General features: G+C 41.3%; 1 protein-coding gene and 1 long non-coding RNA gene across 2 annotated transcripts; one reads left to right on the top strand and one right to left on the bottom strand.

The window, feature by feature from the left end:
* Positions 1 to 257: 257 nt before the first annotated feature.
* Positions 258 to 18,176, top strand: engl (endoglin, like). The gene is made up of 17 exons (XM_040045778.1): positions 258 to 840; positions 2,380 to 2,495; positions 2,957 to 3,129; positions 4,786 to 4,923; positions 5,005 to 5,179; positions 5,444 to 5,615; positions 7,463 to 7,607; positions 7,848 to 8,040; positions 8,641 to 8,810; positions 8,913 to 9,068; positions 11,819 to 11,899; positions 11,993 to 12,244; positions 12,401 to 12,895; positions 14,335 to 14,476; positions 14,549 to 14,650; positions 15,122 to 15,229; positions 16,079 to 18,176. The coding sequence occupies exons 2-16, from the start codon at positions 2,426 to 2,428 to the stop codon at positions 15,226 to 15,228; spliced, it is 2,571 nt and encodes an 856-aa protein (XP_039901712.1). The 5' UTR covers positions 258 to 840; positions 2,380 to 2,425; the 3' UTR covers position 15,229; positions 16,079 to 18,176.
* Positions 6,376 to 14,502, bottom strand: LOC120742498. Its single transcript, XR_005697880.1, has 3 exons — positions 14,492 to 14,502; positions 7,920 to 7,930; positions 6,376 to 6,561 (listed from the first exon to the last, which is right to left on the bottom strand). It is a non-coding gene; the product is annotated as an uncharacterized LOC120742498 (long non-coding RNA).
* Positions 18,177 to 18,179: the final 3 nt, after the last annotated feature.

The raw sequence follows: 18,179 nt of genomic DNA, 5'->3' as shown, positions 1-18,179 counted from the left end.
GTTCTTATGGTCTTCAGGTGAGCAAAATCACAACCTCGACAATGTATGCTCACTGTTATCACTTCTTTCCACTTTGAAAGCCAAGAAAAAACAAGATCTTACAAGCCCCTCCCATCCACACATAAAATAGATGATGAAGCTCTGACAGGCTGCTTATTGGGGAGAAGCTGCTGTGGGCTTTCACTGGTTTGCTATCATGTTTTCTTTAGAAAGGTGTTTCAGAGGTTCAGATAAGAAGACACACCAGTTAATGTGTGTGTTTGTGTGTGTCTGGGTTGTTTTTTTTTAAAATACCCCACCACCCTCCACCCCGCCTCCCGGTATCACCCTCACATTTCCCCTGCCAGTCAAACTTCTGAGGTCCACCCTGGTCCTCCTCTTTCCCTCCTCTTCCCTCCTTCTCTCCCTCTACTCCTCCTTCCTGTTACCATCTACGTTTGGAGACGTCTCCAGAGCCTTTTATTCCTCTCCTCGCCGTCTCTCTCTCCACTCTGTCACACCATCCCGCAGTCCCTCCCATTGCCCCTTCTTTACAGCTGCCCACCCCCCGACACCCCCTCCCCTTCGGCATTACTCCATGTGTAAAATGAATTTCACCCGGAGAAATCTATTTCTTACAAGACGCATCTCAGCGGGCTAAAGATGCCCGATGGCCCGCACAGCTGAGAGTTGCGCTTTTTTTTTCCTTATTCTTATTCTGTATTTGGTCTGTTTGACATGTTGAGGGTGTGTGATAGTGTGTTTAGGAAATGAGAGGGGTGTGTGCAGAGTTGTGAATACAGTGAAGTCTGAAGCAAACAGCTGGACCAGCAGTCAGACTGTACCTTCGAGGAGCCGCAGGTGAGTGACTGTATTCACCCCAAGAGCGCAGACCGCTGGAGGGGAGAGAGTTTTTAGGAATCCTGCAATTTCCTGAAGACTCGACTAGCACGACTTATCTGTCCGGAACTTTCTTGGAATTTAACAGCGGCCACAAAAATACAATTATGAGAACACCAGTCTCCATGTTTCACTATCTTAAAGCATGAATCAAGTTAGCAGCTCTCACACAGACTGCAGAGCGCGTGTTTGTTCTGCTCAGGATGTTTTGCATGATTTCCTGAGCAGTATGGACTGGTTCTCAGTAAATTCGTGGACCATGCATGGATCAGACTGATGCTCAAGCACGTTCTGCTCCATGTCAGCGCATTTCTGCGAGCAAAAAGAAAAAACAAGCTGAGCAGAGTAAGTCAGGGGTCAGTGCACTTAAGTAAGAATGGTTTCATAAAAGCTTTGATTTAATAAATTTGACGAAATTCTTTTATATTATTTAAAAGACTTTTTTATTGTGACAGTTCATTTTGTAAAACTCTTTCCCAGAGGAACATGTTTGGTTGATTGGTTGTTAATTATTGCTATTAAATGTTTGGTTTTTTTTAACTGACACTTTATTAGGTACACCTTTCTATTCAGCAGCTTTCTGCAGCAGTTTTGGGTCCATATTAATTTGATAGCATCAAACAGCTGCTGCACATCCATGATGTTACCTGATGGTGTGTTATCCCCATCAGCTGATGGGTACATTAACTCTTTATCCTTGAAAGCCTACTAAGAGTGACCCTTGAATCTCTTTTCTGACCCGGGCAGTTTCTGTTATAGACTGTGCTTGCATCAGAAATTATTGAGGGTGGTCTCTGCTGATGCACCTAAACTTGGAAAAACACATTAACTATTCTCATGTTCATCAAACAACATCTTTGTTTATATTTACTAAGGTATCAAAACTCATCATTAAGGGTACAGATGAGGTCCTGTTTATGTGGGAGAGAGTTGTGCATTCAGAGATGCTATTACACATGCCTTGATTGTAAAGCGTGGTCGTTGAGTTATTGTCGTCTTCAGCTTGAAACATTCTAGCTATTCTCCTCTGATCTCTGACATCAGTGAGGCATTTTCTCCCTGAGAGCTGCCGCTGTCTCTTTCTCGAACCATTCTACATAAATCCTAGAGATCATTGTTTGGGGAAATCCAAGCAAAATATCAGTTTTTGAAATACTCAAACCACACTGTCTGGCACCAACAACCATGTCAATGTTACATCAGTCAGGTTTCTCCCCTGGTCTGAAGCTCAGACAATGTCTACATGCTTAAATGTGAGTTGTTGCCATGTGATTGGCTGATGAGATATTTACATTAATGGCCAGTTGAACAGATGTCTCTAATAATGTGTCCAGGGGGAGTATATCAAGGTTGCTTGTTTTTTTCAACCAACAGTCCCTATTTTGATCATTACTAATCAAACTTATCTGAAGCTTTTCTGCTCTGGCGAAAAACAGGCATACTGAGATAACTCTGAGTTAAAAATCACACATAAACTGCATGTTTGATTGTGTTTTTAAGGTGTTACACTAAAAAAGCATTCGGTCAGTCTGGTGAAGCAGTTGTCATGATGCCTTCGCTGTCTGGTCTTGGATGGACTTTATTCCTTCTCTCTTTCCTCTTGGAGCACCCAGAAGGTAAGTCCAACGACACCCAGCAGGAGACAGCAAGAGAAGTATTTATCTTCTAGACCAGCAACAATGAGGATTGTGTCGTGAAGACATAGCGAATTGTAAATGTGGTATTTCCTGTGCCCAAGTCAAAGGTCTTTACTTGAAGTGTCAGAATGAAAGTGAAAGTTGCTACATAGTTTTCTCTTGGACAAGTTCCCACCCACCCCCAGGCGGGGATTTGAGCAAATGTAGAAACATCAGAGTACTGTATCACCCACACATTAGAGGGAGAGAAAGGAGGAGAAGAAACGCAATGTTTCACAATGAAACTCAGCGAGGCCTGCATGGGGAAGCACTCATGTCTCATGTTATTTGTTATTTTACACAGTGATCACGCTGCTGCAGCAGATATGAATGTACTTCCTGTGCATATATATTTCAGGTTTAACACATTTTGTAGTGATGCATGCACTGTTCCTCTCCAGCTCAGAGTGGGGAGCTGCACTGCTCAGTGGCTGGTCCAGTGGGCGCTCGACACCCTGTTCAGGGTCTGCTGGAAAGGTTCGAGGCAGGCCCCGGCTGTGCTGCTAGAGAACGCGGAAACAAGGAGACTCATGTCATTGCATTAAGAAGAGTGACCAACAGCCCAGAAAACAAGGTAGCCGGCTAACGATTACTTAGCAAAAACCAAGGACCCCGGCTTCAGGAGCAGGGGGGCTTTTATTTGAGTCCGGGTTTTAGCTTTAAAGTTTTGACTCAAATAGGCCGTAAGAAAGCTGGAAAATGTGATTCCAGTCACTTGCTGATCAATCAGTCTCATTGATTGTAAACTATGAGCAGAAACACACATGAACAACAAGGTTTCTTTGCCAAATGCTTTCCTTTAAAATGTGATGATAATGTTTAGCTTTAAACATCTCAACTATCTCAAATAAGCTTTTTAAATCCATTTAATTCCCTTTATATCACAAAGACATTACCTACAGAATTTCACTGTAGCACCACTGAGCTGATTCTGTTATAAAAAGGTAGATTTTATGGGAAAACATCAAAAATAAATAAATAATAGCAAGTCTCAGCATGATCTTGTGGACATTTCTTTATAATAAAAGTCACAACAGTCTTGAGTGAATTTCTTTAAATATGGTGCAAACTCTCACTGATTATTGATGATGATAGTTTTATTTATATTGTGTGAAATTACATCTACAGTCGGCTCTTTGTATGGGAAGCTAATGACCCTACAAAAATACAGAGAAAACCAACAATCAGATGACCCCCTTTTGAGGAAATACTTAATGACAGTGGGAAGGAAAAACTCCCTTTTAACAGGAAGAAACCTCTGTGACTTGTTGGGGGAAGGAAGAGGGTCAAAGTTCCATGAAACCTCCTGTAAGTCTAGAATGACTAATTATGATAAAAATGTAACTGAAATGTCAAACACGATGATGAACAGACGATTATTTGTGCAAAAGATCACAGGCTTAGTACACTGTGACACTGGAGATACTATACTCCCTCCCCCTTTTATTAGGTACATCTTGCTACAACTGTGTTGGAACCACCATTGCCTTTATAACTACCTCTCTTCCTTGAGGCATAGCTGTAGCTGTAACAGGGGGCTGCAGAGATGTTGATCCATATTGAGACGATAGCGTCACACAGTTGCATCACTGATTCCACCACATCCCAAGGGTGATCTTTTGGATCGAGATCTGTGACTGCAGAGTCCACGAGAGTGTAGTCAACTGACTGCCATGTTAAAAAAAACACAGCTTGAGATGATCTGAGAGGAAAGAAATAAATATACTGTAAGTAGTTGTAAGACGTGTGGCTTCTGGGTAATTTAGCGGGAAAACAAGCTACACTTACGCTGTAAAATGAGGAAACCTCGACTCTTACAATAGAATTATTTCTTCTTTCTTGTGAAAACTTGAATTTCTACCCCTTTATTCTACTGTATCTGCTGGGAAGCCTTTGTAGGTACATATAATTACACTGTTAGTTGTGGGTCATATTATAAAGTGCTACCAAACATTTTAAGTAGCGTTAGCTTCCCAACCAAAAATGCTGAAATGTATTTAATTGCTCTAGCTGCTTACACAGGCACACAAATACAAGACTAACAAATAAGTTTTATTTTATTCTATTTGTTACATTTTTATTTGTACAAGTGCTGTAAATGTGTTTGGTGTATTTTAACTTAAGTTTGCTACATGTGGTTAGCTTTGGAGCTACCCTAACTGTCTGAAGTGTATTTATCCTTTAAAGTGCTGAACGTACAGCGGACTGCCTTTTCCTCTCCTCCCTATAGGTGACAGTGCTGATGAAGCCTCTGTCTCTGTCTCCTTCTCCTATGAGGGTTGTCCACCTAGTGCTCATCTCCAAAGTCCCAGTTACCTGGTGGTTGGAGGCCGAGAGACTGCCCTCCAACCTCCAGGTCCTGGTGCAGGTCAGTCATTGTGCAGAAGAGCAGTTTTGATTGAGTGCACTCTGCAGTTTCATTCATTATATATTTGCCTTCAACTGCTAGGTGTCCTCAAACGCCAGCGTACAGTCCAGCGCCCTGCGTTTGCACGTCCAGACGGTGCATTCATTGCCTTTTCGTCCCCGTGCGCTGCATCGCTGGGTTCTGAAGCATCATGGCAACCTGTCCTCTCTGACACACTCATCACATGGCAATCGAGTCTACCTTCAACTGGGAGAGGGTGAGCCACCAAATCCACATTCCTGTGCTCAAAAATCGAATTTAGTGGTGATTTTGTATTTAAGCTTTGCGGTTTTTATACACAAAAATATCCACAAATGAAAAATAGTTTACGGTAAAATAAATAAATGATGAATCCAAACATCTGCAAACATCTGATGGCTTATGAGTCAGATGAGTCATTTCCCGTCTTGCTTCTACCAGACTTTTGTATTAGGTCAGCTTCCATTTCTAAACTTTCTCTTACTTTGTCTCCATATTACAGATCCAAACCTGCCTGCTGTGTGTCAGCTGCAGTCCATGTTCATCTCTCGCAACTACATGACCTCTGACTTGCAGCCACAGGAAGTGCACGGTTGTGCCCACTTGAATGTAGGCGGAGCTAGCCCTGAGGTCCACGTAATCAAGCTCCATTCATCAGGCTCAGGCCTCTGTGGGTGAGAACAAGCAACCACTTGATGTCCTGGCAAAAGCAGAAATTAGAATCTATCTACAGCCACAAAGCCTGTATATAAATGATGGTAGCCAATGTTTTCTGTTTCACTGTTTGACATTTTTTATTTTAGCATTTTGGGTTTTTCCATCTTGCTTTTTCTAGGCAGAAATGATGATATTTGTCAGTAGGGGTGGATATCGTCACTGATTTCTACAACTGATTCAATTCTCATTCACAAGGTCCCAATTTGATTCAATTTTGACTCAGACATATTATAATATTATAATTCTGTATTATTCTGTAATATTATAATTATAATTCATATTATAATTCTGATCATTTATCAGTACATATCCATATTTTTATATCTATGTATAAAAAGAAAGCTGATACTTGTGAGACTTCATCAGAGATGTAAGCATCGTGTAAAAGTAACGGAGGATAAAATACAGAAAAACATGATGCAGATTTTCCTGGCCTGGCTTTTTATGGCAGATAACCGCCTTAAAAATATTCTGCAGAAAATTAAAAGATGAAGAAAACCGTGAATCAAGATATGAAAATTACCTGATGTAGGCTGAGCAAAGTTACAGAGGTTTTATTAGAGACACAGCTAAGCGTTTTGCAATTTGGCATATTTTGTAAAAGTTTAAGTTTCTTTGGTATGAACATCAGAAATTAGGCTTTCTTGTCGGAGGTTATTTTTAAGATAAAACAAAAAGCAATGTGCAACAGCGCTGAACAAAACAGAGGACTGGTGCATAATAAGGAAGCGAATAATGCAGAAAACCAAGATTTGAGATGGGAAACGGTTCTTGAAGTACACTGAGGGAGAGAAAGCTATGCAGGAAGTGGGATTTTATCGTAGTGGAAGCAAAACAGCAAAAGTAAGAGGGAATTAGTGACGATGTTTGTCAAACGTGAAGCGTAGTTTTGATCTTTTGCTGCTGGTTCAGCGACAAAACCTGCAGCATCAGAATCTGTGAGATGTCGGCTTTCAGCACCGTCCGTGTACGTGACGTCGGTTGAACAATCTTTGTGTTTACGTCTTTTTGCAGAATCTGTTTCTGCTCTCGTTTGCTGTTTTAACTGTTTGGTGGTCGCTGAAATTGTTTTGTGGGATTCTGGTGTTTCTGGAAAAATACATTCATATTTAAAAATCGATTCAGGATTTCATGAAGCGATATTGCTTTACTCACGCTAAAATCTATTTGAATCAAGGAAATCAATTTCTAAACCCACCTCTATTTGTCAGGTATCTTTATCAAGCCTGGTTATGAGGCTGCATTACACTGCTACACATACCTGCACATTGGTTAACAAAAAAGAAAAACACTTCAGAGTGTACAGTATATTAGTACAATGAACCACAAAGTAACCCTTAATATTATTATCAGATAATTCACCAACAGCACAAACACAAATTCCGAGATGATTAAACATGCAACTAATTTGCTGGTAATACCTGAAATGAGTAAAGAAAATCAACAGCCTATTTATGCAAGATAATTCATAATTTTATTGGGGGCTTATATTGGTTGGGTCTGATTATTGGGGGGGGGGGTCATAACCCCCCTAACCCCCCTGAAACGCCCCTAATAATATAAAGCTTAAGCCTTAATTCAATATAAAAAGCTCAGTTTAAAATGTATTCACCCATCATAGAGTAGTTATGAAGGGTACTGAAACTAGTTTAAAGTTGGATAATTTGACATAGAGCAACTCTAGAGTCGCCCCCTGTGGTGATTCAATGAACTGCATGGTTTTTTTTCTGTACTACTTCAATTATTTGGCCCCAGATGATGCCGTTTGGGTTAAACGTTGTTTTCTCTGTCCACTCTTCTTCAGCTCCATGCAGGTAGAGGTGACTGTATCGCTTGTGCCTCCAGTGGCTGACTCAAGAGCGCACAAGATTGTGTTGATTCTCAGCAGCTCTGTGCCCGTCAACTGGGCCATTACTGCTCATGGCGTCCAGGGTCGCATCTCTGTTCATGTAAGGGCATCGGCTGCCATTTACATCACCATCGTGGTGGAATTTGTTTTGTTTTTTTAACACACAGCTAACAGGAATCTAAGGCTACAAATCATTCTCATTGTGACCAAATCCAAAAAGAACTGGTCCTAGCGTTACTGGCCATAGTCTAAAATACTTTATTGTATTGCTCTGTGCCACAGTGTCCTTGACTCTACTTGATCTTTACTTGTATTATGCTTCATCTTGCTGTCTACACAGTCCTCCAACAGCGTGTCTCCACCCTACCCACCTGAGCCTGGCCTAACAGTGGCCAGCACACTCGACCCTGACCTGTCTAGCATCTCGGACCTTCTCCTTTGGGCCCGTGAGAGTGGCTTCACCACGGTGACCTCATACACTGAGGCCGACCTGGCCAATCACTTTGTGATCCGGCTGGCTGAGGGAGAAGCAGGTCGGGACTCTTCTGTGTCTGAACCAACACGTTCTCACTTCCAAAGCGTAATATTTTACGCTACATGACAAATCGTCAACATGTTACGCTTCCGGGCACCCAACACGTCCCTTAATGACAAGATCGGAAAAAATGAGGAAACATGAGAACCTTTTGGAATCAATCTACACATGTTCGTTCATTTTGCTTAAATCGCTTTGGCAAACACTATTTAACACCATTAAAGTGCTGGTTAAGGTTAGGGATGGCTGGAACGTGTAGTACCGCGGGACCGTAATTCTACTGGATTTCACCCATAACCCGGCGCGTAGCATAAGAACGCAGAAGGTCAACTTTCGCGTTCCTCAGGAACGCCGCAGGACGTGACAAATCGTCAGGATGTTACACCTCAGGAGTGAGAATGGGCTGTATAAACTGAACATTTGAATTTCGTTTTTTCACTCAAAAGAAAGTATATATCATTTGTTTGGTCTTTTTTCGTTTAAATTATTCCATAGTATTTACTCATAGTATTTATTCCATATAGTATTTACAGCTGAATGAAGGATTTTGATGTTTGAGTGAATGGTTGTATCTCTTGATCTCCTCTCTGTATCACAGGTAAGTTTGCAGTGACGAATCCACTGGTTGCAAGGCCTCCTGAGGCAGAGGAGCGCAGGTTGAGGCAGTGGCTGAATGGTGGCAGCAGAGCAGGAGAAGGCCGGGAGGGTTTCACAGTGAACTGTGAGGGCGGACGCCTCAGCGTGACGGTGGACAGAAGCATTCTGCAGGTCTTAACTTTTTTAAAATCTAAATTAGAAGCAGCGACAAACCTAAAGCAGCTGTTCACACTGTGATATTCTGTAGTGCCTCACATCAGTGCTCTCTTTCAGAACTTGTCTGTCCCGGTGGCTGCCGTGACTCTGCGTGACCTGACTTGCCAGGCTGAGTCCAATGGGAGCCATTTCCTTTTAGTGTTCCCAGTCATTTCCTGTGGGACAGAAGGCCTGCTCCTGGGAGAGCCTAGAGGGGTGCAGTACAAAAACATGGTGAGATAAGACATTTCAACAACAAGAAAACATTGAAACTTTGGAGAATTTTCTGTCTTTGTTTGTTACTTGAACCTTAACTTTCCTCTCTATATCTTCTGTCACACGAGGGAAAGAATGATACAGATCTTGTCTTTGAAAAAAATCTGCATCGCTGTGGATGTAATTCAAAACAAGCTGTCAAAAAATAAAGAAATAAATAAATCTGAAGGGAGGAAACAGGACAAACAGGAAAACGTTCAGAACACAGTTAGGAAAGCGTCTGCGTTCAAAACAAAAACAAATGTCCTTTACTCATGGTACAGGAAAAAAAGGCATGTGGTGCATAACAGCCACTTGAATTTGCGGTAAGTGGAAGTTGTCCTGGTAAGACTTGCGACCCCGGTCATTGTGACCAGAACATTACTGAGGTCAAGCCTAAAATGGGTGTTTGCGCAGAGGCAAATTAAGTGAGAGCAAATGTCCCCTCAGAGGCGGGAGGCTGGATGGAAACATGATTGAAAAACAGACAAACAACACAGGCTTAAGGCAACTGTGCTGAAGCAGTGAATTCAAATTATGTCCAAATGCTGAACCCACAAGCTGAACCACATTTATTACTGTAGAGGTAATGATGACGCTGGAGCTGGTGAGGCTGACTTGGCTGGAGATAGTCAGGCAGACTGCGGGTTAATGCAGGTGAAGAGGCAATCTGGGCCAATTTGAATTCGGGCAGGGAGGCTGAAAAGCTGATGAAGCAGGTGAGCGAGCTTCAGCTCATCCGTCCTTGTGTCTCTTCCTTAGCATACCATACTTTAAAAACAACACATGACCCTGCTGTACAGCAGAAATATAAAAAATACAATAAGAATAATAAATACAATAAATAAATAACAATAAAATAACTTGTCAGTTACCCACTAAGTCAAAGGCCAGCTAATAAAAATTAATTAAAAATGAGTAAAAACAAATTAAAAACCAGTAAAAAGATTTTAAAATAGATAAAATAGATCCTAAATTCAATTGGAAGCCAGTTTAAGGAGGCCAGAAGCAAATTAATGTGCTCAAATGTTCTTTTACCAGTTAAAAACCATGCCACAGCATTCTGCACCAGTTGCAGGAGTGACAGAGGGCCCTGGCCAACCTCTATTAAAAGGTAGTTGCAGTAATCCAAGCGTGAGGTTATAAAAGCATAGATGACAGTTTCCAAGTCAGGCCTGGAAAGAAAAGGCTTAACCTTCGACAGACGTCTGAGGTGATAGGATGAAGATTTCACCACCCCATATACGTGGCCATCAAAACTAAGTGCAGAGTCGATTTTTACCCCAAGATTAGTAACCGAGCTCTTCAGGTGAGGAGTCAGAGCAGCAAAGTCAACATCTGGGGTACCAGAGGAACCCAATGTAGTAATTGCTTCCATTTTACGTTTATTAAAATTTTAAAAAAATTTTTTAGAGCCATCTATGACTTAACATCGCTAAGACAATCAAACAGGAGTCTAACCGAGGAGCTATCAGAGTGATTGAAAAGGTAGATAAAGCTGGCAATCGTCAGCATATAGATGAAATTCAATTTTTTGTTTTCAGAAGATCGCACCGAGTGGCAGGAAAACATGAAAACATTAGTGGCCCAAGAATAGATCCCTGCGCTACACCCCATGGCAGAGGGGCCACAGAGGATGAAGCCGAACTCAACTTAACGCAAAAGCTCCTGTTAGAGAGATATGATTTTATCCACAAAAGTGCCGGAAATTTCTACACAATGCTGTAGTCGAGAGATCAGCAGGTCATGTTGCACTGTGTCAAATCAGCAGTCATATCCAACAAAACAAGAAAGACATGTTTAACCTTTATGAGAGCTGTCTCTGTGCTGTGAAATGGCTTAAAGCCGGCCTGAAGAGCTTCTGGGATTTGAAAATCATTTAGACAGTCAATCAGATGAGTGTGAACAATCTTCTCCAGGATTCCTCTTCCTTGCATTTGTTCTAACAACCTTGCTGGGAGGGCGAGACAGAAAAGATGAGAACGTTTAGAACATAGACTGCAAATATTAGAGGGATGTACCTTAAACCTGTATTAATTTTAATGGACAGCAGGGGGCAGTTCTTCTGGTTTTCAGAAAAGTTTGGTTGTGTAGAAGTCTGTGGGAGAACATCCCTCAGCTTCCTCCATCTACTTTACGTTCTTGATCATGACACATATAACCTTCTTGCTACGTTGATGAAAGTCACAGAAAAATTAATGGGCCTTAAAGAAGACTAAAGGTTGTAAACATGAAAATCTTGATGTCAGGTTTTCTCAAATGGGTTGGCCCAAGATCACTGAAGCAGGGGTGTAGCTGAAGAGAGGGGTCTGGGGTACCTGCACCCCCAACATTTTCAATGTACTCTTTAGCGCAACTATGTTTGAAAATTCAGTAGATCTGTCCTTAGTTATAGTCACTTTAATCTGCAAATTATTCAACAACTTTTGTTACAACTCTCTCTGAAAGACGTAGCAGGTTTTTATACTGACCAATCATTAGTGCCTCATCAGAGTAAAAATTTAGAACAGAAACAGAAAATAGCAGAGGGCATAAAACTAAGCTTACACACCACAGGATGAATGTAATTTATACATTATGATGGTATTGATACTATTTGTATATTTTATCATTTTTGTGTGGAAAACACCACCTGAAAGACTCATTTTCATAGTGGAAAGATATGCCCCAGGAAAAGGAGGCTGAGAGTGACTCTGAGTTTGATTTCTCTGTTTGTCCTTTTTGACCAGCTGTTACTATGGAGGGACAAACCTCAGACCATCCTTTCACTCAATGAGACTGAGAAGTCCAAAGGTCCACTTGGCATACGTGTGAGACGTCTGTGTGTCTGTTTACACTCATCTTATATTTTACAGTTTTCATGCAAGATTTTTCATACATAACCTTGCGCTGTTTTCTTTCAGTTCAGCTGTTTTTCTGCTGTCCCTGGCCCTCCGAGCAGCGCTGCTGCTAATGAGAATGTAAACACTGTGCAGACAGAACTGGTCCCCTGGGTGCCAGAGGGCTTGTGGCCCACCCCAGACTTAAGCCACTTCCCAACACCCAGACACAGATCTGGGCCTGTTCTTCTTTTGCAGCTTTTTGTCACAGACAGCTACGAGCAGAGGCGGATTGGTCCGTGTGTCATCACCGCTGACCAGCGTGTCTATGTCCAGGTCTTTTTCATGTGTTTTCTCTGCTTCGATTTGATATTGTGGTGTAAACTGTCGCACTAACTTCTTCACAGCTTACTTTTTAAAATACATCTAATAAACATGAAAGCTACTTAATTATAACTATGATATATTCTGCATCATTTTTTTCTGCTGCAGATTTCAGCTAAAGCACCTCTCGCAGATGTCGTGGAAGTGAAGTCATGTGTAGTCTCTTCTTTCTCAGACCCCAAAAAATCGCCTTTCTGGACTGTGATAAGTAACGGCTGTTCCTCTGACCCCTCACTGACCTTCAGTGCGAAGTCAAAACATGAGCAAGAGGAGACTGAAGATAACATTGAAGCAGTAGAGGAAACGGAAGAGACAGAGGGCCTGGGAAATGGCAGAATTGATCAAACAGGTGAAAAAGCAGAAAGTGGAGGAGGGAGAGACAAGAGGACCATGAGTGTGAGAGAGGAGAAGGAGATACAGCCCTTAAGATTCAGCTTCATTCTACGACCAGTTTATAACGACTCAATGCAGTTCCTCCACTGCAGCCTGCGCCTCTGTGTCTCTGACACAACTAGAGGGGAACCCATGAAGGAAACTATAAAGAATGACTGTCAGGGCAGGCCACGCATGCCTCTGCTTCTATCTAGATCACCCGGGCATCAGGTAAAAAAACCCAGAAGAAATAGCAAATAAATCATCTTGTCAAAAGCACTAAGATGGAGCAGGGAAACTGTAGCTTGGTCATTTGTATAAAGTGCCTGTTAGGCTCCTTGTGGAGCGTTTGATGAGAAGATTGATAACCATTATGTGTTTGAAAGCTCACTGAGAAACCTAAAGCCAGGAGCCAGTTAGCATACCTAGTCTTAGATTTTAAAAAATGTAGGTAAAGTGAACCGTGTTAGCCTTCACACCAAGCTGTGTAAGAAAGTAGGTCAGCTTTATTTAAAACAATAAAGAGCCAAATATTTTCTAAAAACACGTTTGAATGTGCAACCTTATATAATAGTTTTGTAGTAGAGTCATGGTAAACACCAGGACATCGTTTTTTATATCAGGGGAATTAATCTGGTCCTTCTCAGGTCCTAAAGTTAGATAAACTGCAAAAGTCCCAGGATCTACATCTCGGACTCTGCAGGACTCAGTTAGCATGTTAAATATTACAGTTCACGGCAGTACAGTTAGAAAAAGACTGAATAGGTGTGACCTGTTTGGAACACAAACATGGCAGAATTACTTGGATTTGAAAATTTGTATCTGAACAAATTTTCTGGAAAATTGTCCTTTGGAAGGACAGGAGCAAAGTGGAGATGTCTGGTTATAATGCACAACACCGTGTTTGGTGAATACCAAATGCCTCATGATTTGGGTTTGTTTTCCAGCATTCTGTAGTTACTGAGTTAACCATGAACTCCTCTGTATCCCAAATTGTTCTACAGTAGGCCATCTGTTCAACAGCTAAAGCTTCACCCAGACTGGGTCATGCAACAAGACAATGATTGCAAGCACAGCTGCAAATCTACTACAGAGTGGCTGAAAAAGTAAAAAAAATCAAGGTTTTGCAACTGCCCGCTCAAAGTCCAGACCTCACCCTGGCTGAAATGCTGTGATGGGGCCTTAAGAGAGCTGTGCATAAATCAATGCCTGCAAACCTCAATTAACTGAAGTAACTTTGTAAGAATACAAAAAACATATTATTATTATACCAGACTGCCTTGAGGCAACTGTTTTGATATGACACTATATAAAAATAATTGAATTGACTTCAAAAGGTGATTCCAGAAGCTAATGAATTATGGGATATACTCACACAGCTTCAACATTTAATTTTCTAATTTTTGTTGAATAAATAATGACACAGGTTCATGTCTTGTTTTGTACTTCTGAGGTTATATTTACCTAATTTCATACCTGCCAAGGACCAGAGTATGTTTAATATACCCTGATATATAAAACCTTAGAACTGAAACGGTTTAGTTTCTTTTTAAAATTACTTTATTATGATTTATGCTTTTTAACACTTACGTTTTCCTCTGATATCATGGCACTGGAAGGTGAAGCCAGTATAACTAAAGCATAAACCTTTTCCTGTATTTCCACTTCAGTGTGAGATCAGAAACCTCTCCAGACCCATGGTGGTCACCCACCCGATTAGTTCACTGTCACCTAAAATGTGGAACCCTACTGGCCAAAGAATCAAGAGACTCAGCGTCACTCCGTTGGCCAGACCAGAGCCGGAGCACAGCAGTGAGTATCATTTACTGTATTTTGGTGATGTTACTGTCTTTGTCTTTAAAATATATCACCCTCTGACTCTAGACCTGGTGGTGGAGACTGGACCAGTGATGGGACTCGTCTTTGCAGCCTTTGTAATGGGTGTCGGTCTGATGGGGGGGTTGTGGTTCATCTATAATTATACAGGTAACAAAGGCAGCTTGTGCGTTCTCTGTATGTTGTCATCTTATCAAGTTTCATTTAAATACAGGTTTATACACCAACTGATCCCAGACTATTCTATGAAAGTCTATGAAAGAAACAGCAGCACAGGAAATCATATCTTTAGTTATTTTCACTTATTTATATCAGATATCAGCAGTAACAGAATTATCATTGTATTTCCTGATGATCAGAATCTAAAACATATTTATTGTGCACTGCATTGTTCATTTGTGTACCTCACATATTTCACATTTTCAGTTTGAAGGCACAGAAATTAAAGCATATCAATCTGTGGATGTATTCACGCTGCTAGAAACTTCCAAATTATCATAACTTAAATTTGCATCGTGTGCTTTGAACAGAGAGCAGTTTTAGCAGTAAACCCAAATTCATTTCAAAGATGGAAAACAGGATACACCTTATTATCTGCATATTTTCTGTATTATTCCACAGCGGAGCGGCCAGCATCTCATAGAGATCATCTAACAGACCAGACTCATGGAGAACACAACATCTGGAACCCGCCTTCAGTGTCTGATCAGTCCTCGAGCTCAGTGTGAGGTAAGAGCTGATGGTGAAGGTAACTCAAAGGGAATGTGTTACACTGTGTCAAGCACACATTTTATTACTGTTACATTTTGTGAACATATTCTGATTTCACTGAACAGGTTGCCAGATCATGGGAGGGTTAACACAGAGAGACACTGATCCATATTTACAGCCAATCTAGAATCAACAGTTAACCTACATTGCTGTGCTGAGGATTTGGGTCAGCCTTAATTTCTGTTATTGTGCAGCAATTTGATGAAACGCTTGCATGCATGGAGATGCTGTATTTAAGGAAAATTCCATAATTCCATCAATTTTGACAATATCCTCCACACATCTGGCTTAAATGCACCTCCAACCACGACAGAGCCTCCGCCGTGTTTTACAGATGGCTGTGGCTGCGTTCGACTTGTCCAGTTGCCTCAATTTTTTTGAGGACACACTGCACACCATACTGAGAAATCCCAAGTATTTGTCTGATACCTTTTTGGGAATGAGCTTGTTAGTGCAAAAATACAATTTCATGGATATACTTCACCACTTTAATAAGACCACTTGTTATTTTAGGGTGATGACTGAACCACCATTAAAGTGAAAGCAGTGGCATTTGGTAGCTTATAAACTCTAACTATGTTTCACTTAAAGAAGTGTGGATCTACCGCCGTGCCGTTGAACTGTACGTCTTACTCCAGCTGGGCTGCAAAGACCTAATGTCAAAGCTGTGCATTTAAAATAAACTGTTGTGGTTAGAAGCGCCGTCGTTTCCAGAAAATATATCAGCATTATGTCGAGCACCTGCAGATTTCAACTTTGATATGCCCGATAGGTCTGAACAGTGTTATTCTTTTATCTCTTTCTCAGGATTTCCTCCTGCAAATCTGAGAACGGAGAACTGGGACAGAGGTTTCAACAACTTCTGTGTGTGCAGCTGCCTTGTCTCTCTCTTTGTGTGTGTGTGCGTGCATGTGTGGGCATTTCTCCTCACGAGTACGGCTCGTTGCCGTGCATCCGAAATGTAAGAGGCTGATACTGTATATGCTAAAGTGAATACAGCGCCGCTTATTCATCGCAGCGAAGAGTCAAGAGTTTTGACTCAAAGTGAAAAGGAGCTTCTTTGTCTTGTGTGGTGTTGTCAACCATTCGATGCAGAGTCATTTCAAAAGCAGCAGCGAATCATCACATGTGGAGGCACATATATGAATCTGACAGAACCTAAACATGGTCGAGCGAGTCACTCTGAAACCACGTTATTTTTTTTGCCCGTACAGAGCGAACGCGAGGTCAAAGATGAGGTCACAGTGTGCCTGTCTGAACAGTCAGCTTTTTACACTTGTTTTCACTATTTATGTTGTGAATCAGCTGGATGTTAAAACTGCGTTTATCTGTGTGCGAAATCTTTTGTGTATGTGGGAAACATAAAACGTATTAAAGCTAAAATCTGTCTCAATCTTTCTCTCTCGTGTCTCAAAAAAATGTAACCATCTCAACAGCATAACCATAACGTCAAAGTCATAGACAAAACATGCTTAGTAAAGCTTAAGGGAAACATGCCGTGGCTGATTGTTATCTTTGGGTTTGAAGTAACAAAAGTAACACCTTTCACACAATCGTGCTGATTTATTTTGAAAGGTGCAGTAACCTTAATTTTGTCTTTGAAAACTGAGAAGTGCTGCTGGGCTGTTTCGCAGCTCAACCGGAGACGGAGCCATTGATGTTTACATCCTGCAGTCATCAAAGAGATGTAGACAGCATCTGGGTGTGAAATGTATCTCTGTGCATTGCTCAGGGGTTCAGACTGTGGCAGTTACCGTGCAAAAAAGACCAGACTTGTTTCTCCATTTTTGATGTTTCAGTTCAAGAAATGATCGATTTGTTGTGGTACTGTGTTCTGTGTTTTGGACCTTTTAAATCTTGTTAAATGTATTTTTTGATTTGGAGTTGGTTTTCTTGTTTAGTTCTTGTGACTAGAAATGGTAGAGTTTGGTCATTTCCCTGCTATATTATTCGAGGTCTTTAGGGTTACTTTAGGGTTATGGGTTTATGTTCCCGCTCCCATGATCTGGTGTCTGTGGTTTGTTGCTTGGTGTCCCCTCCCGTCTGTCATGTCTCTCGCCCTGTCTCTCACGGCCTGACTCTGTGCTCTCCACGTTCTTCTCCCTGTGTTTCATCCTTTGTCTCCCCCAGTCTGTCGTGTGTTTCCATGTTTTTTATCCCCTTGGTGGGCGTGCTACTTCCTGTTTTGGCAGTCCCTCGTCTCATGTTTGTGTTCAGTTTGGTTTCCTCTGTCTTGTTATTCCTAATTTGTCCCTCCTGTGTTCCCACGTGCCGCCGCTTTCCCTAATCACCCTCACTGTGTCAGTTCCTCTTTGTCCCTCGCCGGGACGTCAGTTCACCTCCCTCCATGTTTCAGGTTCCATGTTCTGTGTTCCTAGTGTTTACTTTTGCCCAGTTTAGTTAGTCTGAGTCTCCTTTTGCCTTTTGTTTTGTATTCTTGTTTGGTTTTTCACCCATCCTAAATAAACATCTCACTGTTAAGTCCCATCCGTCCTGTCCTCTCTCCAACACCATCTGCACACGCAGAGGATGACACTATCAAGCAGCAGGGAAAAATGGAACGCAGTAACTTAACAGTATTGCACTTATTGGAAAAAGTCTAATTGGTAACACTTTATAATACAGTCAGTAAATTAAGGGTGGATTTTCCCTTTCATTAAATGGAATCTTGATGTATTTTATTTGAAATTATAATAACTCAGTGTATTAACCTACTGATTCTTAAAGGTAGGCACACTAGAATAAGGGGGTAACAAGTCAGGTTTTTACAGGAAACAAAGCAATAATGATACTGTAACTCATTTAAAGTGGACCAAATTCTTGGAACTTTACAGCGAAGGAGACAGAAATGACATCGAAGTAGTTTTAAGCACTGTGTAATATCTTGATCATTTTCTTGAAAAGCATC

This window comes from Simochromis diagramma, unplaced genomic scaffold (genome assembly GCF_900408965.1).
Source record: "Simochromis diagramma unplaced genomic scaffold, fSimDia1.1 OVJJ01000150.1, whole genome shotgun sequence".
Lineage (NCBI taxonomy): Eukaryota > Metazoa > Chordata > Actinopteri > Cichliformes > Cichlidae > Simochromis > Simochromis diagramma.
This window is presented reverse-complemented; position numbering and strand designations above follow the sequence as displayed.